At 40.9% G+C, this 27,071-nt stretch overlaps 2 protein-coding genes across 2 annotated transcripts; one reads left to right on the forward strand and one right to left on the reverse strand.

Annotated features, from left to right (window-relative positions):
* Positions 1-2,306: 2,306 nt before the first annotated feature.
* On the reverse strand, positions 2,307-7,978 carry ppp2r2ca (protein phosphatase 2, regulatory subunit B, gamma a). Its single transcript, XM_080880245.1, has 9 exons — positions 7,848-7,978; positions 7,355-7,452; positions 7,046-7,229; positions 6,178-6,290; positions 5,744-5,921; positions 4,458-4,622; positions 4,197-4,366; positions 3,759-3,850; positions 2,307-3,471 (listed from the first exon to the last, which is right to left on the reverse strand). The coding sequence occupies exons 1-9, from the start codon at positions 7,909-7,911 to the stop codon at positions 3,174-3,176; spliced, it is 1,362 nt and encodes a 453-aa protein (XP_080736371.1). The 5' UTR covers positions 7,912-7,978; the 3' UTR covers positions 2,307-3,173.
* Positions 7,979-8,156: 178 nt separating this feature from the next.
* On the forward strand, positions 8,157-26,379 carry pde5aa (phosphodiesterase 5A, cGMP-specific, a). Its single transcript, XM_080880244.1, has 21 exons — positions 8,157-8,250; positions 10,330-10,614; positions 10,887-11,553; positions 12,260-12,343; positions 12,478-12,558; positions 12,679-12,768; positions 12,862-13,014; positions 13,165-13,232; positions 13,333-13,481; positions 13,988-14,163; positions 14,281-14,331; positions 21,857-22,003; positions 22,824-22,952; positions 23,968-24,062; positions 24,230-24,317; positions 24,500-24,600; positions 24,707-24,784; positions 24,884-24,947; positions 25,050-25,124; positions 25,795-25,878; positions 26,060-26,379. The coding sequence occupies exons 2-21, from the start codon at positions 10,337-10,339 to the stop codon at positions 26,180-26,182; spliced, it is 2,781 nt and encodes a 926-aa protein (XP_080736370.1). The 5' UTR covers positions 8,157-8,250; positions 10,330-10,336; the 3' UTR covers positions 26,183-26,379.
* Positions 26,380-27,071: the final 692 nt, after the last annotated feature.

Here is a 27,071-nt window from a genome sequence, read left to right on the forward strand (position 1 = left end):
TTTGGAGTGAATTTGCTGGGGCATCCCCTCATTGGAAGATTGTGGCATTTTGTTAACACACATGAGAATGCTCCAGCCCAGAAAACTGCCAAAACCTCTGCTTTTATAGAAGTGCTCACTTGCTGATGATCAATAACCAGACGCAAATAAGGTTGAACTTTGTGCAGTTCTGTGAAAACTTTCGTTATCACATTAACACACACTAGACCTCCTTTTATGGTATTTCTCAAATGTATGCAAATGACAAATTTAAGACACACCATGTTCATTCCATAACAATTAAGAATTACCAGGAATGTTTAAAATGTGTTGTTTCACTGAGTTGAACACAATATTGGTTCAAGTTAAGAGACCATTTTGTTTACAGAATCCGAACCTTTAAAGAAAAACAGTTTTTATCTCAAAATTTGCCAGTTTGGAATTTGACTGAAGAAAGAGGTACTAAAGAAAATATTGTACACATAATTAAAATAAGCCCTGTGAAAGATTGGCGATGTGCCCAGAGTGTATCGCCACCTCTCAACCCTAAGCTCCATAAGCTCCAGCAGCCCTGAATTGGATACGTGGAAGAAGATGGATGGACGGATAGTTAAAATAACAGTAATGAATGATTAATTTATTTTTGAAATGGGGGTTTTCCTAGCTATCTGGTTTACACAGTACAGTAATGCAGTGGTGGTGTATGAAAAGCTTTACACATAAACACTATCAATCTGTAACCTCAATGCTCGTGTGGTTTACAATTGCTGACGTTGAGCCTCGACACTGTAAATGTGAGTGCCTTTTTTTTTTCCACTGGTGGAGTTAAATGGGGTGTCTATTAAAATGCTTGAATTGGGGGGGAAAAATCTCTTGTGAAAGGTTTTATTCAGATTAATATATTTTTTTATATATATTTCTTTTTTGGTGATGAGACAAAAAGCAGAATCTATTAAATGAGGACAGACATTAAAATGAAATCCAACACATTTTTGTTAGATTTTATGTTATTTTATTAATGCACATTCCTTTCATTCACCTCATATGAGTTATGTTTTCGTACTGTTAGATTTTTAAAGCATGATAGATATACACGCTAGTAGCATTGAGTAATGGCGACATGCTGCTGCTGCTGTGCTCCCGAACACAAATCGTCTCACTGGTTGTATGTGTTGGTGGTTATGATGCGATTACAACTGACTTGTTCTAAACTACATTTCGCCACTGCAGGAATGAACCTCGGAGCTTACATAATGCTTCACAAGGCCCTTCACTATGTAAAACCGTTTTCTTGTGGGTTGTCGTCATCATGGATTTTGCTGTGTCGTACATGTTAAATCAATAAGTGAAAAACTGTACCTGCACATGATAACACTGGCTGGTAGTGAAGACAAAAAATATATATGCCCATAAGAAAACCATCTTAGCTACAGGCAGATAACACAGATGTGTGTGAACAGCAACTTGGAAAACCAAACGGGCATGAGGGAGAGAGGAGGAAGCAGGTGTGACAGCAGTTATTTCTTTACACTGTTGATTCTTCAGATTTTGAAAATGTGCAAAGGGACTTGATATTCTCTACCTTTGCACTGGTTATGTTACCCCACCCACTACAGTACACATTTAAACCACTTACAATAATCCCATCAGGGCCAAGGTCACTTGAAAATAAAGTACTTCACTGTAAACAAACAAGTCTCACGCGATCCAACACGGACATCACCTTACTGTACTGCTGTACATCCCAGGCTTTCAGAGTCGCACCGCAGAGTAGCATGTGGCGCTGTGAGGTATACGGTGTAATGACATTAAGATCTTGTGATAGTATGAATTCACATGACATTACTGCTGTGATGAGCTATTGCACTGATGATAACCTCTAACCTCCAAGCACACTGGACACAAAGTCAACTTTGATTTAAATTTGGGAGTCTCAACGATAAACGATGTGCTTAGAATTCAAGTTTGTCCAAACTGCAAGATTCCCCCATCAATACACACACTGCCTCCTTCAACTGCTATGTTTTCTCATATAAGCATGTGGATTTGTTTCTTTCCTCTTTTTCTTTTTTTTTCTTTTTTACATGAGATTACCATGATACAGCAATCAAAACACAATAAGGGCTTAATATACACAACCAAACAGTTAGTGTTTTTTGTGCACAATTTTACCCCGTCCTCTCTACAGCCAGCGACAACTACCTATATACTGCTACGAGAAAATATCTGATAAAGTGTGATTCCACAAACCTTATTATAAATGAGATCTCACACCGATTTAGAGTGTCCTTGACAAAATGCTTTTTTTTCTTAGCTCTCTGGAACTGAAAATTGGTACCGCCTTTAAAAAAAAACACAGACTATTTACAGCAAACAGTAAAAAGAGTGTGTACATTTTTTTGTTACCTGTAGAAGAAGAGCTCATGTATTAAAGCAGGAATGGTGCTGCACTGTGTTTTGTTAGTGTTATTATTGCAACGTGAACAGGGAAAAGATTACGGGACAGTTATTCGTGCGTTCCCCCAGAGCACTGCTCTGAAGGAGAGACTGAATTGCTGTTGTCACACGACAAAGAAGAAAAAACTTTTAGGAGACTGTTGTGAACTATACAATAACACCATTCCTGATACCTCACCCTAGTGAAAACAATTAGATTTGGATTAAATGCCTGGTAAAGTTTTCCAGCCATTCTATCGGTATATTCTGTAGCATTTAGAAATTACCTCTCAAATGCTAGCTAGCACATATCTTCCATTTTTATGTGAAAGGTAACCAGAACATTAATGGGAAGTGCAACACGGTGTGAGGAACAGCACTGAGTCACTGCAGATCGAGAGGTGTCCCTGCACCTCATTGACTGCCCCAACAGTGGGGCAGTTAGGCAAACATCTTCAAAAAGTGGAAGTAGAGTGCAGCCAAAAATAAATCAATCAATCAAATGTCCCGATGGGTACTAGATCAGTTCAGTTCGGTGATTAGATTAAACACCTTTAAATAAAATGAACTGAATAAAGAGTCTTGTTATTTTATGATTATTCCAATTATGTACAGACTCTGCATCAAAGCATGTCATCAAACATGCCACTCTCCATGCCCTCGATAGAACATCCAAATATATTCCAGTCACTCTTTGCATTTCTGTGACACTTTGATAAAAAGTACTGTGTCTGCTTCTGTTCATATTTCCATTCTTGTCACTGTGCCTGCGTTTCTGGGTTGACACGATCCTGGAAGATGTACAGATTGTTGGTGGCTGCTATGGCAATTATATTTTCAGATGGGTGCCAAGCCATGTGCAGGATTTTCTTGGTGAAGTCCAAGCTATCGACGCCCACATCGCCCCTGCGACGTTTACCGCCAGTGTACACACGGCGGGTTCGCAGTACAGCCCGGGGCTTGCTGCTCTCTCGCCAGGCCTCCAGGGTTACGCCTCGGCCTGTCTCCCTGTCGAACATCCGGAAGAAGCTGTTGTACGCCCCTGTCATAATCACGCTGGATCATGGAGGAAAGGAGAGGCGAAAGGACGTAAAGAGCGGGAAGAGACAAGCGGTGTTCATGGTAGAATGAGGGGGAGGAAAAGAGGAAAAAGCAAACTGAATACATGAGGATTGATTTGATGTCTGTAAAGCTTGTCTCTGGGATTGATTTAAACGTCGGATAAAGCAGGAGGCCGGGCATTTAGGAAATCACTGTAAGCAGTAACACACTGACACAGCAGTCTGTTTTTGCTTCCAAATCTACTTAAGCTGTACTTTGTCTGTCCCCCCACCGCCTCTTACCTGTCTGAGCTGTTCCAAACACACTCAAACTTGTCAAAGATGCAGTCGTTTTCGTAGAGGGAACACAGCTTACTCCTCAGGTATTCATGGACCTGGGGATGATGCAAACAGTCAGCTTAAGTTTTGGGGAAGGTAGCATTATCCTGCTCAGGACGCTCACATTTTGGCATTTTAATCTTCTTTCTTGTACTTTGCTCTCATGTATAATACACCGGCAGTAAAAATGAGAAAAGGCTTCCAGATTTTCTTTGGGATCAAGTTGATGCTGCTGAATTATGCTGATCAACTGAATGAATTGTGTATGAATGTAAAAATATATGTATTTTGAATTTGAAAAGCATAACAAACACCCAAAATTTTCAAATTTGATTCGGACAGATTTTATGTCAGACAAATAATGAATACAATTTCCAAATAGGTGCAGGTAAAATCCTCTACCTGAAAGGTCTCCACTGGGCCTTTATCCATATTGATATCCCACACCTTAGCGGTGAGGTAGTCTCTGGTCAGCAGGTAACGTCCGCTATGGCTGAACTTAACATCCGACACAGAGGAAATAATCTCTGAGAAGAAGGAGCGGTTCCCTGGATCCTCAGGCTCCTCAAAAACTAATCAGACAGAAATATAATTGCATTGCTTTCGTGAGAGCAGGATTCCTCATGCACAGCTTGCAGTAAACTCTTTAAAATGTTTCCTCACGTTTGGTATGTTTGTCGCAGAGAGCCGAGGCTCTCATGTCACAGAGGCGCAGCGTTCCCTTGCTGCTGCTGTACACGAACAAGTGGCAGTGGTGAGGGTGGAACTCTGCCGCTGTTATCACCTCCGTCAGATCCTCCATGTTTGCTGGTTTGATGTCTACAATATCTGAGAAGCAGAGCCATCAAGGAACAAACAGCGCAGACATTAAGCACCACATAAATCTGGCGAGCTGGGTTTCTACCACAGCCACACCGAATTCCATGACTATGTTTACATTTTGTCAATTGAGGCAGCAGACATGCAAACAAATCACTTATATTCATTCATGCAGTCTTTTTATTTTCAGATGATCTACACGTTCACAACCTAAATTCATAAAGACATCCCGGAAAAAAAAAAAACTGCACCCCATCCTATCCCCAATATGCATGCACAGGCTGTTCCTCTCTGTTCTATTTGTGGTAGTCCTGTGTGGCTCAGAAGAAAGTGTACTGCCGTGTGAATTATTTAAACTCGTCTTCCATAGATGCCTCTATGATTTTCTAGGTCAGCTTCCATTTGAATGGGGAAATCACAACATGCAGCCAGTCCCACATGCTACCACCTGCACTGACTACTCAGCATTATAATGGAAACACAAATCCAATCAGAGTCACGTTGTTTACATTAAGTATAAATCAGAAGATGAATTTGGATGATTGGTTATGATTACTGTACATAACCTGGAATTGGCTCCGTGATATTTTAGGCATAAATTTAGATAACAGTGGATGAAATACAAACACAGATTAGAAGCATATGGGATGCGTTCCCAACACTGCTCAATTTCTTTTTCTTTAGTAAGGAAACTACATACATAATGATCAATACTGATAACTAAAATCATGCACACTAACATAGTAGCATGAATTGTTTTACAGTGTACCTTAACACAATTAAAATGAGATTTTATCCTTTATGGACACTTCACCATAAAATCAAACACAAAAAAAGCTTACTGACGTATATTAAACTTTTTCTTTTTTTTTCCCTTTTGGTGTAGACAGGAATCTTTACCTGTTTAGGTATATTGTTCTCATTGCTGTTTTACAATTACCATAAGGATACAGTTATACTTTAACAATGAACAGTGATCTAATTCATACCGCTGAATTCTCTGTAAAATTGAAGGAGTTTCCACCACACAAAAGTCTGAGAGGAGCTATAGAATTATTTAAAGCAAATGGTCATGGTTGGTTAAACTGAAAATAGTGTGTTATAATACAAAAAAAAGACAGTAAGGATACTGAAACTGCGGTCTGTGATGCCCAGGTGCCACATGTTGATGCGGAGGTCGTCAGCAGACAGGTAGGTTTCCCCATCGCTGTTGACTGAGATGGAGTTGACATGGTAGGTATGTCCATTAGCGAATACTCTTCTGGGACGGACCTCCACCATTAGATCTGTAGGTTTCAGCACTGGCACCTTAAATGGTGAGAGATAAAAGATTTAAGGCGGAAGGGAGGAGGTGATAAGAACAGGAGGAGTAAATCATAGGGCAAAAAGAAAGACAACAATGAGAAAGGACATAATTGGAGGACAGTAGAGCCATGGATCATTTAAGGACAGGAGCAAAAAGACAGACACTTGATTTGATGATTAAATGTTAGCCTGATAAATACTTGTATCAGGCATACCCAACAAAATGAAAGTGTGCAGTTGTATGTGTGTGTCCGAGTACCTGTAGAGAGGTGATGGTAGAGATGTCCTTGAGCCGTCCCTCCTCATCTTTCAGGTTGTATCCTTCTGGTCTCTTGTCTCTCTCGCTTACCTTCCACAGTTTAATAGTCTTATCTGTGACAGGCATCGGGATTTGCGTGCCAGAAAATGATGATTACATTCGTCTGTGAAGGTTCTCAGTCATCCAGGTCATCGTAGTCAAAGGAGCTTGCAAAGAAAAGCGTCTGGACTTCTTTGAGTTGCTAGAACTTAAAGAAGTCCAGACGCTTTTCTTTGCAAGCTCCTTTGACGATGATTACATTCATTGAAAATTGCAAAGCACAACAAAAATCACATTTGCAGCTAATTTAAAACATAATACTTAATTCATGCACCAAATTTAGATTTTTTTTTCTGTGCCATTATTGCAGCCGTAAGTGAGACTCCAAAGACTATCTTGATGTTATTTAATTCTATGTAGGTAATAAAAGATGACACAAGGCTGCCATAATTTTGGAAATTGGAGGTAGTTTGAAACCAAAGTGTGTAAGCGATACCTGTGCCATATCAAGCAAAAACAACTGCTATTTATAACAAATCTCTCTCTCTCACTATCTCTCAATAGATAGATAGATAGATAGATAGATAGATAGATAGATAGATAGATAGATAGATAGATAGATAGATAGATAGATAGATAGATAGATAGATAGATAGATAGATAGATAGATAGATAGATAGATAGATAGATAGATAGATAGATAGATAGATAGATAGATAGATAGATAGATAAAACCTATATGCATGTAGTACTTCCTGTACTTCATTTTACCACAACCAACAATCAATATGATGTTCTGATAGAGACTGAGAAGTCACTGATTTCTCACCATTGGTGGAGAGGAGGAAATGTGCTGCGTTCTGCTGTGGCAGCCATCTGATCTTGTTAATTTTTTCTTCTATCTCCACACTCTTCAGGTAGTCAAAGTCAGGCTCGTGGCTCTGAAACGTGCTGTAGACATTGTACTCCCCAGAGTCCCCTGTCTCGCCCACCTCCTCTGATTCACCTTTCGGCTGCCCAGGGCAGACAGTGAGGAAGACACAGCTTTCAGCATGCATTTACAGTATGTGTACGAAGCTATTTTTTTTTTTTAAAAAGCATGTGTACAGAAAGTGGTGGTTTTGCATTGTAAACTAACCTCAGTCTCTCTCTGAAAGATGACCACCCGGCCACCTTTGTCCCCCGTGGCCAGAAGGTCCCCTGTCTGGTTAAACTCCACTGTAGAGATGACATCAGCTGTAAGGAAGATAGGAACATTGGAGGCAATTAAACAAAAGTATAGAAAGAAGAAAAGAAAACCGCAGCAATGATAGAGTAGCGAGAACGTTAGGCAGACATGGCAAAAAAAGCACAGATGATTAAGTGACCATAACAATGTAGAAAAGGCTGGCAATGAAAGAAAAATTAATAAAATCACATATTATTTCAGTTACTCTAAACCATAAATCAACCATTTATGTCTATGATGCCTAAGGAAAATTTAAATTATGAAAGTGTCTGTTGCTGAGTCAGGCAGTGTCATCATACATTCCTTCTACTGTGCAATGCAGGAAGCTGAAATTAATCTGTTCAATTATACCAGTATGTTATCTGACACCACAGAGATGGCAGCGAGACATCGTCCGCTCTACCTTCAGTGACGTAGTCTCGCAGGAAGGTGTGGTTGATTTTGGGGCTCTCAGCGTCCTCGCCCATCTGAAGCTGAGGGAGGGTGACCCGCCAGTGCGCCCGTCCTGAGGGGAAGGGTCCAATCCGTAATGTCTCTCCCCACCCAGTCTCCGCCCATGCTGGTAGGGCCTAACGGAGCGGCCTGGAAAAAGGCATCCTGGGAAACCAGCCGGCAGGAAGAAGAAAAGGCACGTCGAAGAGATTGAGACTGGAATGCAAGGGGCGGGGGAAGGAGGAACAGGGTTTTAGGAAAGAGGAATGGGAGTGAGAGGAAATTAAGATGCAGGAGGACAGAAGAGAGAACGGTGGATGGAGAGGCTGGTGATGAAGACAGCTTTGGAAAGGAAAGACGAAGGCTGTCATTAGGTAGGCTGACAATATGTGCGCACAGCATGGCAAATGATGTGACCTTAGTTAGACATTCAATGCATTCATTAGCAAAGACACGTGTGTAGACGAACAAGGCCTAGTGGGTGCTGAATCAAATCACAGTGCTGTAGAATGAAGGAAAAGCAACAAACAACTAGAGCAGAGAAAAGCAAAAGATGAATCCTTGTGTTTAAGCTCAGAAATAAGTACATAATGAACATAGCATGAGAATGAAAATATCAGCTGCTACATTCAGCCCTACCACTGGTAATAATGTTCCCAGGGTGTGGTAGTCCTCTTTGACTACTTGCCAGATTCCTGCTCTCACATGCACGCACACTTCTCAAAAAGATAGTCCTTGACAGTGATCAGAGGAGAATGCGATGTCTTGCCTGTGCTGCAATAAGGAGGGAGACAGGCCTCAGCACACCTACCAGTCCGCCTGCTGCTGTCGCTGCTGCTGCTATTCCTGCTGCTGTTGTGTTAATGGACCTCTGCTGCAGTGTACTCAAACAGGCCTGCGTGTCTTTCCAAGTGGGAGGAGAAGGGACAGAGAAGAGAGAGCAGGGGTAGTAGTGAGAGGAGGAGAGGCAAAGGAGGAGAAAAAAGAGAAAGAGAGAGGGATAACGAGGAGGATGGAGGTCCGTTGCCTGCTGATGCTGTGGATCTGTGCAGCATCCAATGTGTCATGGCAGCCTCCTACTGGAGCAGCCAATCACAGTATAGCTGTCACTGGAGGATCCACCCACTGCAGGTGATGAGAAGTACCCAAGACCAGCAGAGGGAGCCCTTAAATACTGAGTGGCACATACCAGCATGCAGTTTTCTGTCCAAAGTAAAAATAATATTGAGGACTGCAGAGCAATTTAAACAGATGAAAGAAAAATTCTTTAAAAGAAACTTTTAAAACCTCACACACCAATTGATGGTATGTCGCTACAATTTCAGTTATTTGTCTCCAGAAAATAAAACATGATAAGAAAAGGATAAACAAGATATCAGTCAAAGAATGTTTGAAAAGCCCTTTCTTATTACAGCACTGTGTGATATTCCCTAAAAACTAAATAAACATTGTTCTGGTCACCTTGCTTTTATGATCTTCGGCTTTTCTTTTCTTTTCTTTTTTTTGCAAGGAGTACAATTTATGTTATGTTGTACTTATGTTGCACGTATAAATGTATTTAACAGAATCTGGCTAAATGAAATGTACTTGACTGGTATACAGTTGGCATTCAGTTTACACCAAGCCTATTTTGCTCCATCATTAATTATTTAAATAAAAGAAACTTTTGATTTTATATATTTCAGTTACATTTTACTCAAATTTATTTCTTGTTTAAGAGGGCAAATTACTATTTTGTAACATATTTGCACAGTGTGAAATAATCTTCTAATGTCCAGTTAATGCTATATATCTGTAATGATATCTGACTGTGTTCATGTTGTTCTTGGTTGTTTATTTTAATTCTAAAGGTCTAAATTGCAAAGCTCAAATATTTGCTGATCATGTGATCACCTATCATGCTTTTTTTATATAAAGCGTAAAGGTTAATTTATAGTTTATCCACATCACGTAAGTGAATAACACATAATATGTTGTGTACTTATGATGATTAAACCATATTTTGTCCTTTTTACTTGGTTTTATTGCTCGTTCTGTACTTCAAGCCAAATAATTAGGATTAACCTATTATTTGCTATTTAAATGAGGACATGTTGGTGCTTTTTTGTTATTGTACAAATAAATATCACAATAGGTTGGTTTTCCTAGTTCTAAGATATTTACTTTTTTGGACACTTGGACACAGGTGTTAAATTTAAATGACGAGTTCATAACATGTACGAGCCGGGGGTTAGAGCAAATCCATTTAATCAGGTTCCTTTAGTGGATATCGGCTAAATAAAGGTCAAGGGATTACCTTGACGCAATCGTTTTCACGGGCTCTTTATGCTCTGCTCTCTGGCAAGTCGTTAGTCTGTCTTACTTTCTGCCTCCTCGCGTTCGAGGTGTTTCTCTTAGATAGCTCACTGGGCGTAAAAACTGAGTTTACCCGATCTTTTCTCGATTTACCTGAGCGAGGGGATGCCCTGCCTTCACTCTGAAGCGCTAGAGTCCATGGAGCCTGGCAGCGTGAGTCCTGGGGCATCTCCGGACGCTGGCGCGGAGTCGATGCGCAGGGGAATCGTGAGCGACTCGCCGATGGTGCAAGGCACGGGCTGGTTCTTCTCCCCACTGTGGAGTCCAAGGTCCAGGTTGCATAGCAGGAAGTTTGGAGATGGTACGACAAGCTACCAAGAGGACGCATGGTTGGATGACCACTCCGACTTCACAAGGGCTTACTTTTTACGCAGAACCTCAGCGTAAGAGTTTACATTTTATACCTCTACAGTTTTAGCTGAAACTCAAATTACTCAGATCCCTCAAAATTATAATGTGCGATTAAAACGTTTTTAACAAACTTTTGTTGAATAAAACGCTTGTAAAGGTGAACACTTTATTAGTAATGAAAATATAAGCTGCATTAGATAAAATTATGTTTCCACATATACGTTTAATACTTTTTATACAAATTTTAAGTACTTTATTTTAGTTTTGCTTTTAAATAAATCGTGTAATTTGTGTATGATTTCAGGGTCAGTTGTCCACAGACAGAAATGTCCCCACTTCTGTCAAGGTTTCAAAGGAGGAGCTCTGACCATTCCGAGGCGCTCATGAAGGCACCTTATCGGAGAAATTCTTCCCCATTGAGAAGCTCAGACCTGAACGTTTTAACTTTGACAGACAGACGCCTCGCTTCAAATCTCAGTGTCCCTGAATGGATGGACCACTTTGGTCCAGATGTTAAAGAAAGCCATTCACCATGCTGTCTCTGCTTACCTCGTTGTTCCCGTTTTCAGTTTTCTCCCTGTCAACCACGAGCTCCCGTTTGCCCCTGCTCATCTAGCTTACCCCACCCTCCACAGTTTTTTCCACCCACATCATGTGGCCATGGTGACGGCTGCCCTTGGATGATGGGGCTCCTAGGAGAAGGCCTAAGCTGTATGGGTTCTTTAGCAGAGCTCTGCCAGGGGACTGTGATCCATGTTGGGGAGCTACTGGGAGCAGAGGGTGGTTCGCTCTCTCTTGTACGGAAACACTGTGGTGGAAGGAGTAGCTTGGAAGACGTGATAGCCCTAACATCACTGGGGCACTTGAATGAGGGAAACCCATACAGCCAAGCTCATCTAGAACTGGTAAAAGGGATCATGGGATGCGTAATGGCTACAGCTTCACCAATAAATCTAAGAGATGCATCTGAGGTAAATGTTGATGTCATGATTGTACATGTAAGCTTAACTCCCATGTTCCAGGGCACAGACGAGGGATTAAAAATCAGAAATGAGGACTGCATGTTTAATGAGTCACCCATTTCCTGAAAGTCTGTTTTGAGATGATGACATGGCTATTTGAAGAAGCCTGATAGGGAATCCCTGATGACGCAGTTTCTTTTAATCCTTTTCGTGACTGCTTCCAGTGATAAACCTTGGATTACTGTCCTTTCCTCGCACATGCCCACACATACACCCCCACAAAAGTAGATTCATGCCAAAGCTGTCTAAAAGGCTTACAGGTGGTGGTCACAGCAGCTCTTCTTGCCCTCACAAGTAAGGTGATTTGGAATGTGTGCCTGGAAGAGTTGAACACCAGGTAAACCCAGTCAGCGTGGGTGTGCATGGGTTGTCCCTAATAACTAGGTAGATGCCAAGCATTCTGAGAAGTGTGGGTATTTTTGGTCAGATGTGGCTAAAGCTGATGAACAGCGCTGACCCAATAGCTTAACAACAAAGGGTTATGAAGAGATTAAAGTTAGTTTAGGTATTAAAGTCTGTTGCTACTCAGTTGCCACAAATATCTAACATACATAAGACTGTTGGATAGGATATGTTTAAAACATGTTGCTGTTAAGTAATTAATATTAAGTGATCCTCTTACATGCACTTATGTTTTCCTTATTTGTCCCAACAGGACCCCAGATTCAACTTAGCCAATGATCAAACATCAAAGATCAGGACGGTTCTGAGTGTTCCTATCAGCAACCATAGGGGAGAGGTATGTGTGCCGTTGCAAATACCTTTAACTAATGTAAATGTCCTGTGGATTTTTCAGTGGCATATTGTTCATTGTCATAACAGAATTTTAAATATAGATTGGATGTAAATAAAACGTTTTCTTTTTTTGAACAGGTTTTAGGTGTCCTGCTAATGATCAACAAAAGAAATAGTTGCGATGGATCACGTTCTGTTTTCACAAACGTTGATGAAAAGGTGAGGGATTGGACTTTAGTATGGAGATTTTTTTCTATTATAAACATTATTTATAATGTCAGATATTTGCCTTGTCTTAATGCTTACCACCCATAAATACGCGTTTGATTTTGTTTTAAGGTGTTGTCAAATCACATGGATGTGTTGGGGACTGTCCTGGATAATGTCCAGCTGTATGAAGGTGCGAGACAAGAGGCTAAACGCAGTAAGGTAAAGCCAGAGAACAGTTTAAAATCGTTTTATGCCTTGTAACATGTATATCTAAGTAATATCTTCATGCATATGTGTGTGTGTGTGGTCCAGGCTTTGATAGAGATGGCACAAGTACTATCAAAGGAGCACCATTCCCTTGAAGTTATGCTGAGTAAGATGGCTGCCACCATCATGCCCTTTACACACGCTCAATACTGCACCATCTTTATCCCCAGTGAGCAAACTTCAGACACTGAAGAAAAGGTACATTATCTTGACATCCTGCTCAATTTCCTTGTTTTCCATTACTTTGTCTGTTTAGAATATAGTACAATATTTTTAGCCATACACAATGTTTTCATTTTTTTTTTGTTTTGTTTTGTTTTGTTTTTCATTTTTGTCTTTTGATTACAGACTTTATTCTCAAGAGTTATACATTTGGAATGTGAGGAGCTCGGATCAACCTGCCAGATCTACAGAAGGTATTGTCCGGAGACTTTGCAAGTCCTTGAGTGTGATTTACTTTTAAAACAAATATGGGATATTTGGGGGGTTTTGTAATTTGAAAGTATAATTTTTCAGGGAGCATGACCTCAGGAATATAGATCCGTCATATGCCTTTCGAACCCTGACTTCTATGGAAACACTTAATATGTCGAAGAGTTCTGATGAACTGAAAAGGAGTCTCATCTGCTGCCCAGTTAGAAATGAGAGATCTGAAAATGTTATCGGTAAGTTCTTTTCTTGAATGGCAGTAAACATTGTAAACAGGATAGAATTTGAAAATAAATCTTTCACACCTCTGTTACCAGACAAGCACAAATGAAGCACAGCATACAAAGCTCTCTTATTAAAATAGAAAATAAAATAGTATCAAATAATATAAAATAATAGGTTTCACAGATGATTTGCAGTGACCTTTCACAGCTAGAAATCCTTACTTACTGTTTAGACCTTTTCAGTCTTTATACTACTTACTGTGATCTGCTCTGAGAAGACCAGATCTGGACATTTTATAAAATTGTTTCAGTTTTTAATCCAGTTATCTTTTCTAGCCACTTGAATATTTAGATGCTGAGATTATTATTGTGATTTTTTTTCCCAGTGATTCCAAAAACAAGTTGCCCATCTCAGCTTTACCACAGAAAGCAACTAGACTATGTGTTAAAAACAAAAACATAATTTGAAGAACTTTGTGCTCAAGCTACACAACCATCTGTCTTTTAATGTCATTTAGCTGTGTGCCAGCTGATGAACAAACAAAGCAGAGCCTCAGATGAAATGGAAGTCTTTAACCGATATGACGAGCGCCTTCTGGAAGACCTGGCAGTGTATTGTGGCCTGGCTCTACAGTATGCTCAGGCAGTCCAGATCACTGAGGAGCGGAGGGCCAGTATAGAGGTCACACAGGAGGTGAGAACACTATTTCACCCAATTAGTAAGTTAGAGAAGAGTCAGAAAAATAATTCATACATTAACAAATCTTAAAGTTTTGTTTCTGAGTTTTCTTTGTTTATTGTAATTGTGCAGGTCCTTGCCTACCACATCACTGCAGCAGAGCAGGAAATCCAGGCATTGCAGGTGAGGCTTTCTTTGGAAGAAATCAGCCTTTCTCTTTTTATCCAGTTTATCCCTGTTACAGCGTGGCATCGTGCATGTAAATAGTGATTTAAAGTAAATAGCGCACACATTTGTTCCCTTTTCTTTCATATACCTTGTTCTTTCTGTTAAATGCCTTCCTTCTCCACTCTTCCTATTTTTTTAATCACTATGGCAGTAGTCAAGCAATCAACCCTTGCTTTGTTCCAAGAGGCCATATGCTGCCCTCACGACACGTGACCCTGTGAGGTTAGACAGCTAGCGAACAAACAGAAGAGGTCTTCCACACAAGGCTTGACTTTCTTGTTTTTATATAACTAGAACATGAGAAAAAATGAAAATGAATCGCTGGTTAACACACATCTTAATAACAACTTGCCGATTAGCCTAGCTTAACATGTACATTACATCAGCATACAGTTCGCTCCATGTAAACACACATAATGACTGTCTCTACACATGTCAATACTCACAAAGACGAACGTTTTCCGAGGTGCGAACGTGTAGAGCACTCTTAGCGTGAACATGAACTAGTCCCTATTTAATAACTGCCGGAGCACTTTTTCACGACATCATAAGCGAAAGGGTACATCAAAGATAGGTTAGTGAACAGGACGCTCCCTCGCTCCATTTCCGCACATAGGATACAAAGATCTCTTGTGAAAATGATGTCTCACTCTGAGCTTATTTATCACTCTGCTTATGTGGCTCAATCAGCACACACACCAACCGCTGACTTTTGACTCAAGGGCATAACACTCCCCGCTTGATATACACACATTATATCACAATAAACATCAATACAACATATTCAAACATCATCTAGCATTGAAGAATATTCATTCAGTCTCTGCAAGCAAAACAACAATCTCTGAAACTGGTCTGAGAAACATTTTAACAGTCCCATCTTTTACAGTCCGCACTTCCACTTTTCGGACCTTCTTGTCGCTGCTGGGGAATGTTTTTACTATTAGTCCCATGGGCCATTCGTTCCTGCTGGCTTGGAGGTCCTTTAGCAGGACCACATCTCCTATTTTGACATTAGGTCTAGTCTCTGTCCATTTTGCACGACCTTGTAAGGTGGATAAATACTCTCCCTTCCACCTTTTCCAAAAAGTGTCAGCGAGGAGTTGAACATGTTTCCATTGTTTCCCAAACAGCTGCCCTGATGAGAAGTTCCCAAGTGGGGCGGACACAGCACTCATCTTCTGCGTTAGTAGCACTGCTGGAGTGAGTACTGCAGGACTGTCAGGGTCGGTGGATATGGGAACAAGAGGCCTTGCATTAATAATTGCCATCACCTCGGCCATGAAGGTGCACAACACTTCATGAGTAAGACGTGTTTGTTCAGTTCGTAACAACATTGCATCCAGAATGCGCCTGGCAACGCCTATAAGGCGCTCCCACGAGCCTCCCATATGAGACGCATGAGGGGGATTGAAAGTCCAAACACACCCTCTCTCTTGCAGGTACTTTCCTACTGCTTTGTTTCCTGAGTTTAGGTCTAATTCCTTACAAGCGCCCACAAAATTCGTGCCTCTGTCCGAGCGCAGAAACTTGGCCGGGCCCCGAATAGAGAAGAGCCTTCTTAATGCATTGATAAAACTATCAGCAGACATAGTCTCTATCAGTTCGATATGCACAGCCCTAGTTGACATGCATGTGAATAACACAGCCCAACGTTTGTTCTGGGAACAACCACCTCTTGTACGACGCGTCACAATAGTCCATGGCCCAAATACATCTAGGCCTACAGTGGTAAAGGGTGGTTCAGGGGTGACTCGGTCTGCAGGCAAGTCTGCCATTTTCTGGATCTGCATTTTGCCTCGCAACTTGCGACATGTGACACACCGATGAATGACAGATGACACAAGCCGCTTCCCTCCAATTATCCAGTACCCAGCACCACGGATAGCTCCTTCAGTTATGTGTCTTCCTTGATGAGCCACTCGTTCATGATAGTGAGTTACAATTAGCATGGCGATGTGGCTGGTAGATGGGATAATCAGAGGGTGCTTTTCATTCTCTGTGAGATCGGCAGCGGAAAGACGTCCACCGACTCGTAAGAGACTGTCTTTGTCCACTACAGGATTGAGCTTTTTGAGTGCATCAAATATGCCACTGACCTTCCTTCCTTCTTTAATGTTTTCAAGCGTCCCTTTGTAAGCTTCTTGTTGGACGGCTCGAATAATGACTGCTTGGGCTCGGGTGAGTTCTTGGACGCTCGGTGTCTCACTGAAACCTTTCCATCCCCTTTGCCCACTTGTCTTTTGTGCAAAGGATGTAACTACATGAATGAGTCTGGCTATGACTCTGCAAAGAGTGATCCAGTTTGAGTACTTTTTGAAACGGTCAGAACCCAACTGTGGCTCTGCTACAGTAGTTTTCATTACTTTTATTTCCGGATGTATCTCTCTGTCTTTTTCAGGTTCGATGAGCGTGAAAGGACCAGTGTGTGGTTCTGTGTGTGGGTCAGAGTACAGAAAGGGTGGACCTGAGAACCAGGTACTGTTCTGCAGGTCTGCTGCTGGAATGAACCGAGTGGCCTGGTCAGCTGGATTTAACTCACTTGGTACATAATGCCATTGACTCGGATGGGTGGATGCTCTAATGCGCGTAACCCTGTTGGCAACATACATGTAGAATCGTCTGGAGGTGTTGTGTATGTACCCCAACACAATCCTACTGTCTGTGTAAAAAGTCACATTGTCTACTTTAATGTCTAACTCGTCTCTGATGAGCTCAAACATTTCCACCGCGAGCACAGCAGCACATAGTTCCAGGCGTGGTACAGTGTGTGCGGGGCGGGGTGCGAGTTTAGACTTCCCCATCACAAACCCAGTATGACACTGTCCTTCACTGTCAACTGTACGCAGATAGACTACTGCACCTATAGCGACAGTGGAGGCATCACAGAAAATGCAAAGTTCTTTCACTTTCGTTGTGCTTAACGTACCTGGGCTGTAGCACCTTGGTATTTGGAGGTTCTCAAGGGCTTGCAAAGAGTCTTTCCATAAGTCCCACCTCTCCTGTTTCTCAGGGGGTAAGAGTGTGTCCCAGTCTTTTCCATCAGATGACAGTTCCCTGAGTAATGCTTTGCCCTGCATTATTATGGGAGCAGCAAATCCCAAAGGGTCATAGAGGCTATTAACTGTCGACAATACTCCCCTCCGTGTGAATGGTTTGCTCTCATTTGACACCTGGTAAGTGAAGCTGTCAGATTGTAGGTTCCAACAGAGTCCCAAGCTTCTCTGAACTGGAAGAGGGTCTACTCCTAGGTCTAAATCTTTCAGGTCCTTTGCACGATCCTCAACAGGGAAAGCTTCCATGACTTGACTGCAGTTTGATGCTACCTTGTGGAGGCGCAAGTTAGACTCTGCCAACATGTTTTGCGTTCTTGTGAGCAGGTTGATTGCTTCCTCTGGCGTGGCGACTGATGTGAGACCATCGTCAACATAAAACTGACGCTCAACAAACTGTCTTGCATCAGATCCGTGTTCTCGTTCTCCCTGCTGTGCTGCCTGTCTCATGCAGTAGATGGCAACAGCGGGTGACGGGCTGTTTCCAAACACGTGGACCTTCATTCTAAACTCAACTATGCTCTTTGTAATGTCATTGTCCTCATACCACAGATAACGCAAATAATCTCTGTGGTCTTCGCGCACAACGAAGCAGTAAAACATTTGCTGCACATCGGCTGTCAGGGCTATGGGCTCTTTGCGGAAGCGCAACAGCACTCCCAATAGGGAGTTGTTCAAATCAGGTCCGCCAAGAAGCACTTGATTGAGCGAAATTCCATCACATTCTGCACTTGAATCAAACACGACTCGTATTTGTTGTGGCTTCTGTGGGTGGTATACCCCAAACGTGGGCAGATACCAATGTTCTTTACTTAGTGGCAGAGGAGGGGCAGGCTCGGCTTGGTCGTTATCCAACATTTTCTGCATGAATTGGATGTAGTGATCTTTCATTTCTGGTCTCTTTTCCAAAGTCTTTCGGAGAGAGCAGAGGCGTTTTAGGGCTTGTTCTCTGTTGTCAGGGAGCCTCCTTCTCTGTGAGCGAAAGGGTAAAGGTGCAACCCAGCTGTTCTCTTGGTTTTGATAAACTTCACTGTCCATTATTGTCAGGAATGCTCTGTCGTCGATAGACATGGCTTGTTTGTTATCACCCTCAGATCTAACAAACACAGAATGTCCCAAATCGTCTGTGATGCAGGTTGCATTCATAGTGACCCCATAATTCTCTTTAACGTGAATTGTGTTTGGGCAAGGCTCAAAATAGGATGCACGTCCATTATCTAAGGTGTGTGTTTTATAGACATTGACCTCTGACTGACTGTGCGCTTTTCCTAAACACACCTCCCCCACAATAACCCAACCCAGGTCTAGCCTTTGGGCGTATGGTGCATCATTGGGTCCGTTGATTTGCTCACGTACCTTATGGACCCTGATGACGTCCCTTCCAAGGAGTAAAAGGATTGGGGCGTGGTGGTCGACAGGTGGGATGTTATCTGTCACTGGAAGAAGATGTGGGTGATGCTGGGCAATCTCTGGAGAGGGTATTTCAGATCTATTGTCTGGAACAGAGTCACATTCAATTAAAGGGGGTAGCTGGATGTTGACTTCTCCATCCAAGGACTCGAGGAAGAAGTTTACAGCTCTCCTACCTGAGGCTTGTTCTCTGCCAGAGCAAGTCTTTAAGGTGTATGGAGTGGGTTTGGCATTGATTTTGAAAAGGCTGAAAAACTCTGACTTAACCAGTGACCTGTTGGACTGGTCATCTATTACTGCATACATTTTTATAGCTCTCTCTTTTTGGCCTGCAGGATACACTTTGACCAAACTGATCTTAGAACATGAACGTGGGCTGTCACCTTGGCCACATATCTCTGTGCACTTCGACTCGACTGAAGGTGAGCTCTCAGTTTGCTCTTCATTGTCGTTGTTTCCTGATGTAGTACTCTTAGGGCCAGGAGTAGGACCAGGATGCATTGCAGATAAGTGTTTAGGGCTGTCACACTCAATACACTTAACCACTGCTTTACAGTTTTTTGCAATGTGTTGGACAGACCCACAGCATCTGTAGCATATGTGGTGCTCTTTGAGATAGGTTTGTCTCTAAAGAGCTTACACTTTTTGAGTGGATGTGGTTTTTTGTGGATTGGGCACTGGCGATCCAGTTCCTCCATTTTCTTTGGACTGAGATTATTCTGGTCCGGGTCTGCCGTAATGTCCATTTTGTGTGCTGACACGGTAGGTTTGCGACTATAAGACCTCAGCTTTTCTGTGGGAGAAGGGACATGGGTGTTGGCCTTGGACATAGCAAAGCTTGGGTCATTCCTCATTTTCGCTTGCCGCTGGACAAATTGTGTGAAAACTGAGAAAGGAGGAAATGACACACTATGAGTCTCCTTGTACTGTGTTCCTACAGTTGTCCACTTTTCCTGTAGGTTGAAGGGAAGTTTTTCCACTATTTGCCTGACTCCTCTAGCTGTGTCCAGGTAAGCAAGTCCTGGGAGTGCACCATCTTGTTTAGCACACTGTAGCTCCAATAAGATGTCACTAAGTTCCTGCAGCTTAACATTGTCTTTGTTTGTGAGTTTGGGAAAGTCCTCTACCTTTTTTAAGAGTGCGTCCTCAATAGCCTCAGGTGAGCCGTAGCACTCTTCAAGGCGTTGCCAGACCATCTTCGCACCTGCAGCAGGATTGAGGGTGTGTACAGCACGAATGCGCTTAGCCTGTTCGGATGATGTTGGACCCAACCATTTTGTTAGCAAGTCTAATTCCTCTCTTGGAGACAAATTTAGGTCTTTGGTTGCGCTGGTGAATGAGGTTTTCCATGCCCAATAGTTTTCAGGTTTGTCATCAAATTGCAAGAGACCTGTGCTGACTAGTTCTTTGCGAATTAGGTATTTTGCAAACTGTTGCATTTCACTTGATTCAGGTACACAGTTGTTAAGGTTGGGGGTGTGCTTTGTGGAGTTGGACCAGTACGTGTCGACTACACCAGTGTTCACTGTTTGCTCCTGTTTCCTTTCTCTATTTACAGGTGGTGTTTTCGTCTGAGTGTTGGTTATAAAAGGATTAGTTATTTGTGTACTGTCTTGTGCATCTACTTCATTGCAATTTCCTTTAGGAGGCTGTGCTGAGTCGTGCTGAGTGTCTGGGTAGAGTAACTCACATTGTTGTTGAACATATTCGTTAGTGCGGTGCACTGTACTGATGGGCTCAGCTTCCTCACAAAGTTCTCCGTAGAGCTCCCCGCTCTGAATCTCTGCTTCTTCATAGGCTAAGGCCTCTGCTTCAGCTGCGGCTATTGCTTTTTGGCACTGGAGGACATGTAGATGAGCATCCAGTTCAGCTCTCTGTTTCATTGCATTAGCTTCCTTTTCAGCGAAGGCCAGTTGAGCTCGTGCTGCTTGAGCTTTGGCGTAGGCCCTTGCAGCTGCAGAAGCTGTTGATGAGGATGTCCGTTGAGAACGCCTTGTCGATGTTCTGGATTGCTGCGACTTGGTGTCGAATGGCTGAGACCGTTGCTGCGTTGTAGCTGGTTGAGTGGCGACGTCTGGTTGCTGTTCACCACCGGCTGCTTCGTCTAGCTCTTCAGCAGCGTAGTCTTTTAGGTAATTTCTTCCTGAGCGTAGACTCATGTTGCTTAAAGTAGCTCTGTATGTTTGAACCCGCTGAGTAGGCGTCTTTTCCTTCGTCTTTTTACTATGCTGCCCTCACGACACGTGACCCTGTGAGGTTAGACAGCTAGCGAACAAACAGAAGAGGTCTTCCACACAAGGCTTGACTTTCTTGTTTTTATATAACTAGAACATGAGAAAAAATGAAAATGAATCGCTGGTTAACACACATCTTAATAACAACTTGCCGATTAGCCTAGCTTAACATGTACATTACATCAGCATACAGTTCGCTCCATGTAAACACACATAATGACTGTCTCTACACATGTCAATACTCACAAAGACGAACGTTTTCCGAGGTGCGAACGTGTAGAGCACTCTTAGCGTGAACATGAACTAGTCCCTATTTAATAACTGCCGGAGCACTTTTTCACGACATCATAAGCGAAAGGGTACATCAAAGATAGGTTAGTGAACAGGACGCTCCCTCGCTCCATTTCCGCACATAGGATACAAAGATCTCTTGTGAAAATGATGTCTCACTCTGAGCTTATTTATCACTCTGCTTATGTGGCTCAATCAGCACACACACCAACCGCTGACTTTTGACTCAAGGGCATAACAGGCCAGATTTACAGGCTTTAATGCTATTGTAGAACTAATGCCCTAACAACTTAAAGCTCTTGATCAGCTGCTATCACTGAATGTGAGTGTTAAGGTAACCTCCTCACCCATGTTAAAGCTAGATGGGTTTTCTGTGTTTACACACCTAGGTAAACTGAGGAAAAGAGCTCAAGTTCTATTTTGTTTGTGTGTGTTTGTGCTTGAACGTCCTGAAGAGTACATTTCAATTTCTTTTATTGGTTGTGTTTTTAGGAGGCCACCATTCCTTCTGCTGAATTGCTGAATATTCTAGACTTCCATTTCTCTGGTTTCGGCGTGCCAGAAGACGCGACAACACAATCCACGATTCGCATGTTCCTGGATCTCAATTTGGTGCAGGATTTTAACATAGACTACAAGGTAGCTCAGCTTCTATTAATATTAGTAGCATCATTTTCTTTATCATATAAATGAGGAAACAGTTAATTTTTGTTTGTTTGTTTGTTTGTTTGTTTGTTTGTTTGTTTGTTTGTTTGTTTGTTTGTTTGTTTGTTTGTTTGTTTGTTTTAGAACAAAATGACATTAATAGGCTTGTTTCATAAGTATTTATGAATTCAAAAATCCTTTTTCATACACATCATGCTTCTTTTACATCTTTTTTCCAATCAGGATACAGGATAGTGCTTGTATCAGTGTTAGTGTGAAGCCAGTTTGGCGTTTGTGCCTTTTGAACAAGCACAAAATTCAAAGTTTAATAACTAAGCATTTCACAATGTTCCATTTTAAAAGTTGGGGTAAAGAGATTTTGGTAAGAAGAAAAGCTTCTCTGTCAAAATCTGCAAGCTGCATCTGCAAGTTATCTGTGAATTTCTTGGTAAAATCCTGTTGTGTAGCTACTGATGTTAAGGACTGTGAAACCCTGGGGTTCTGTGGTGGTTCAAGCTTGTTTCACTGGCATTGGTCTTTTTTTCATTTCATTAACTCCATCTTATCTAAGGCACCAAAACAGGAATCACGTTAGTGGGAAAAGGACCTTTGAGAGAGGAGAATATGAGTTCATAATGGATATTTTAGTGTTATCTTATTAGCTCTTACATTTGACAATATGTAGTTCAATATGTCTCTTTGAGTTACAGGAATTTCACTACTGACAAACTAGAAAAGCACAATAGAATCACCTAATACCTTAAATATTCTCAATTTCTATTATTTATCAATTTTACATATCTCATCCTTCCAGAGTCTTTGCCAGTGGGTTTTGACTGTGAAACGTGGCTACAGGAACAACGTGCCCTACCACAACTGGCACCATGCAGTGAGCACTGCTCAAAGCATGTTTGCAATGCTCATGGCAACAGACCAACTCCAGGTTAGTTTGTGGTAAAAGCAGAGTGGGTCTGTAGTTGCTATTATTATAATTTTATTTACAATCAATTCTATGTGTCCATGTGACAGTCACACTGTGACATTTGCATAATGCCGCCGGAGTTTCATCTGTCCTGTAGCTCAGAAGTTTTGGGAGGAGTCAGTTGAGGACTGCCAGGGTTGTCCTTCCATACTCAGCGCTCTTAACTGTTTGGAAGAGGATTAATTTTAGATCTTGCCAAAACCTCTTAACTGCTGTCTGTAACAATCAGACACATGCCTACGCCTCAACTCAAGTGACTTCTGCCATTCACTCACCAGTGTTCTAAGCTTTTTGGAGATCCAGGTGTATGGCCACCCTGGGGGTCTCTGTACCAGGACCAAGCTGTATCTGTTATGCATATTTGTATCTGTTATAGTCTGGAGCTTAATTATGTGGGATATTCAATGAAGACACTGACTGGTATTAGTAACACTAAAATGGAAGTATCATTTGTCGTACTTCATTTCTTTAACATCAAACATTGAATAGTAGAATTACAGTTACACTTTTTTTTCAGTATTTGTTCAGATAGAAAATGACATTACTATCTAACATTTTACTGTCTTATCACTTAATTCTTTTAGATTAGAGATTATTTAAATACAATTAAAATACAAAAAAAAAAAATTAAAAATGATTTAGAGATTTTGCATCATCAACTATCCATAAATTCCTGCTTCCTGTTTTTTACCCTTACATATACTCGTGTGTAGGGATCCATAGACTTCAGCTCCAATTGGGGTTGGTCCTTTATCATCTTATCTGTTAGAAACTTTTATTATCGACTTTTGACAGCACATGAGCCACCTATTGATACAAACTTTCTTTTATTTTGTGTAGCACATGTGCAATATATACATGTGCAGATGATTATTTTCTCACTTATTATTTTTTTCCTATAAAGCGTTCAATTATAAAATGCAGAAAAATAATTTTCTTCATTATTACAACCTGTTTCTTTCTGTTCATATGTTAGACCATTTTTTCTCGTCTGGAGATCTTAGCGTTGATGATAGCCACTCTGAATCATGATGTTGATCACAGAGGAGTTAATAATTGCTTCATAGAAAGGTAAATGTTACTTCTTCATCTCTCACATTTACTCCATTACTTATTTTTACTCTAAATTATCTAGACCATAATTATTTGTATTTATTTTGATTTGTACTATCTATAACACTTATTAGTCACTGCCTACTTATATTCAGTCCTGATTCTTTCTTTCTTTTTTCTCTCAGGACTCATCAGCCTTTAGCTCAGTTATATGGACACTCCTCTCTTGAGAACCACCACTACAACCTGTGTGTCTTCATCCTAAACAACACTGTAAGATGCAAGAAATAAGTTATGTTTGCATGCACACAACAGGACGTTCAAATGAAGCTCATATACTATATCTATTATTCTGCAATCATTCCACTTGTGAAATAATTAGATTATTTTGATCTCTGTGTGTGAACTTGTAGTCTTCAATTTAATTTACTTTCTTTCTCTCTCTCATCTTCCAGGGCAGTCAGATTCTTAGCGGTCTGTCTGCTGAAGAGCACAAAGCTCTATTACACTTAATCAAAAGGGCAATCCTTGCCACAGACCTGACTGTCTACATGGAGTACGTCTGAAACATTAAAAATGTCATAGAAGACGTAGATTACACATTAAGTCAGTCTTATTTTAACCCATGTTTCTTCTGGCTGTTTTTAATTTTTTTTTTTCAGAAGAAGAAAGGAGTTCTTTTCTCTTGCTAACAAAAGCGGAGTGAGCTGGAAAAGTGAGAAACAAAGAGACTTGCTCAGGTGAGAATCACATAAATTAGAATCAGAGGCATATTATATTGTTGTGCTCGGTAAACCAAGAGAATGCGCTGTGTTGTAAGCTATTACTTTACCCCACAGGTCAATGCTGATGACAGCCAGTGACCTCTCTGCTATCACAAAGCCTTGGCCTGAACAAAAAAGAGTAGGTCTCACAAAGTAGCTCTGAATGAAAAATAAAACACTTCATGCTTCATCTCTCAATCCTTTTTCACTGCAACCTTAACCTCACTCTTCCGCCTAACAGATTGCCAGTTTGGTTGCCATGGAGTTCTTTGCACAGGGGGACAAAGAGAGGGAAGAGTTCAAAATCAAACCCATTGTAAGTGGAGCTTGCAGGATTTGTAGTGTGCCAAGGATTCTGAAAATGTTGAGTGGAACTCACATCCGGATAAAAAAGTGTGCGCACATAAAAAGGAATTTAAATCAATATTATTTTTTCATGATTGGAATCAAACAAGAATCCAATCATTTGTGAATATCTTGTTTCAGTCTGATGATAAATGTTTTTAAGTTTAAAAGGCATGCTGTTGTCCTATTTCTTGTTGCGCTACAATTGCATCTACCCCGTCGTATAACAGTATCACGGTGCCAAAGACTGTTCTTTGAAAAAATACATAACCACAAACACTGGTATGTCTCAGAATATCTTCACATTTTTGTCACTGTGGTTTAAAAAAATTTCTTATTTTGTTTACACAGATTCAAAAAAGGGTTTTCATAAAATGTTACTGTTACTCTGTCTACACTATAACAAAAATAACAATATCTTTGAATACATAAAGCTTTATAAAGCCTGTTGTGTATTTCTGATGCATTTTTCCCCATTCAGAGTGAAGTAAATTTAATGTAGCTTGCAGTGTTTGGGGTTGAATCAATCTTCATATATAAATGTTCATATTCAAGTACTGCATACTTTTACAATTCTATCTGATCTTCTGTAAGTGCTTTAAGTGCTTTTTAACAGCCACTTTATGCTTACTTTTCACTAGGACATAATGAACAGAGAAAACAGCACTCGACTGCCGTATATGCAAGTTGAATACATTGATGAGGTCTGCTATCCACTCTACAAGGTGTGTTATTACTATTGGTATTGTGTAAGCAATGTGTAGATAACTGTATATTCTACTTGCATGCATGTGTCCTTATATATTTCATCACAGAATTCACCTTGTTGTCATCTTGTTCCCTTAAGATCAGTTGTAATTTCCACTGTTCTATCAACAATCCCATCTCTGTCTTTGCCTTCCTCAGACTGTATCGAGACTGTTTGACTCCTGCTCTCCTTTGCTAAATGGGTGTAAGAAGAACAGAGAAAACTGGCTGCAACTTGCTGATGAACAAGAAAAAGAAAACAATGAAAACTTCACTGCATGAAGACTTTAAGGGAGAGACACAGACAGACCAATGAACAGCGGACTGGAGAGAAGATGAAGACACGTGGCTTCAGAGGCTAAAAGGAGGCTTGCCCATCTTCATTCTTCTAAGTGAAGACTGACCTATTGCTCACACATCAGAACTTTGATGAGCAAACTGGTTAATATGTTATGCAGTGGCCCTCACGGTTATGATTATTCCTGCACTTGTATGGCAAACAACTTATTGTGCCACATATATAATAGCAAATTAAATGCATTTACTGTATGTAAAGATGTACTAAATAGCTTCTCAAAGTACTTTACATTAAAAGCTACATTCACATTTATGTTCTCTCTGTATGGAGTGTTAGGTTAGGGGATGGACTGCTCTGCCTTCACATTGAGCCTACATTAATCTGTTTATTTAGCAGTGAAGCTTTGAAAGTCTGAAAAATGACTTTGATTATTTGCACACCATATCTGTATTTGTATTTTTATCTGTGCTACACTGAGTTTCGTAAGACCTGTATCCAGATTTTCAAATGCATAAGTATTTTAAATGTACTGCTTCCTTTCCACATACCATCAAATTAGTACAGTGATCTATAACATAATCAATTTTGTGAACTTGTATTCAACTATTTATTTTATTAGATTACTGACATCTACATATTTTTTTTTTTTTATCTGATTTGACTTTCTTTCCATAATGGCTCTTTGGAGCACTTTGACCCTGTGCTAATTCTATTAATTGTTCCCCTTTATTGGCTCTGACTTACAAGGTTATCTTGAAATTTAGCAGAACTGATAACAACTAATGTTATTTCCACCATCTGAAACTGAGCAATAAAGATATTGTTCACCACACATATACAGCATGCATTTTAAATAATTATCCAGCCTAAAAT

The sequence above is a fragment of the Rhamphochromis sp. 'chilingali' genome, assembly GCF_963969265.1.
Source record: "Rhamphochromis sp. 'chilingali' genome assembly, chromosome: 4".
Classification (NCBI taxonomy): Eukaryota; Metazoa; Chordata; class Actinopteri; order Cichliformes; family Cichlidae; genus Rhamphochromis; species Rhamphochromis sp. 'chilingali'.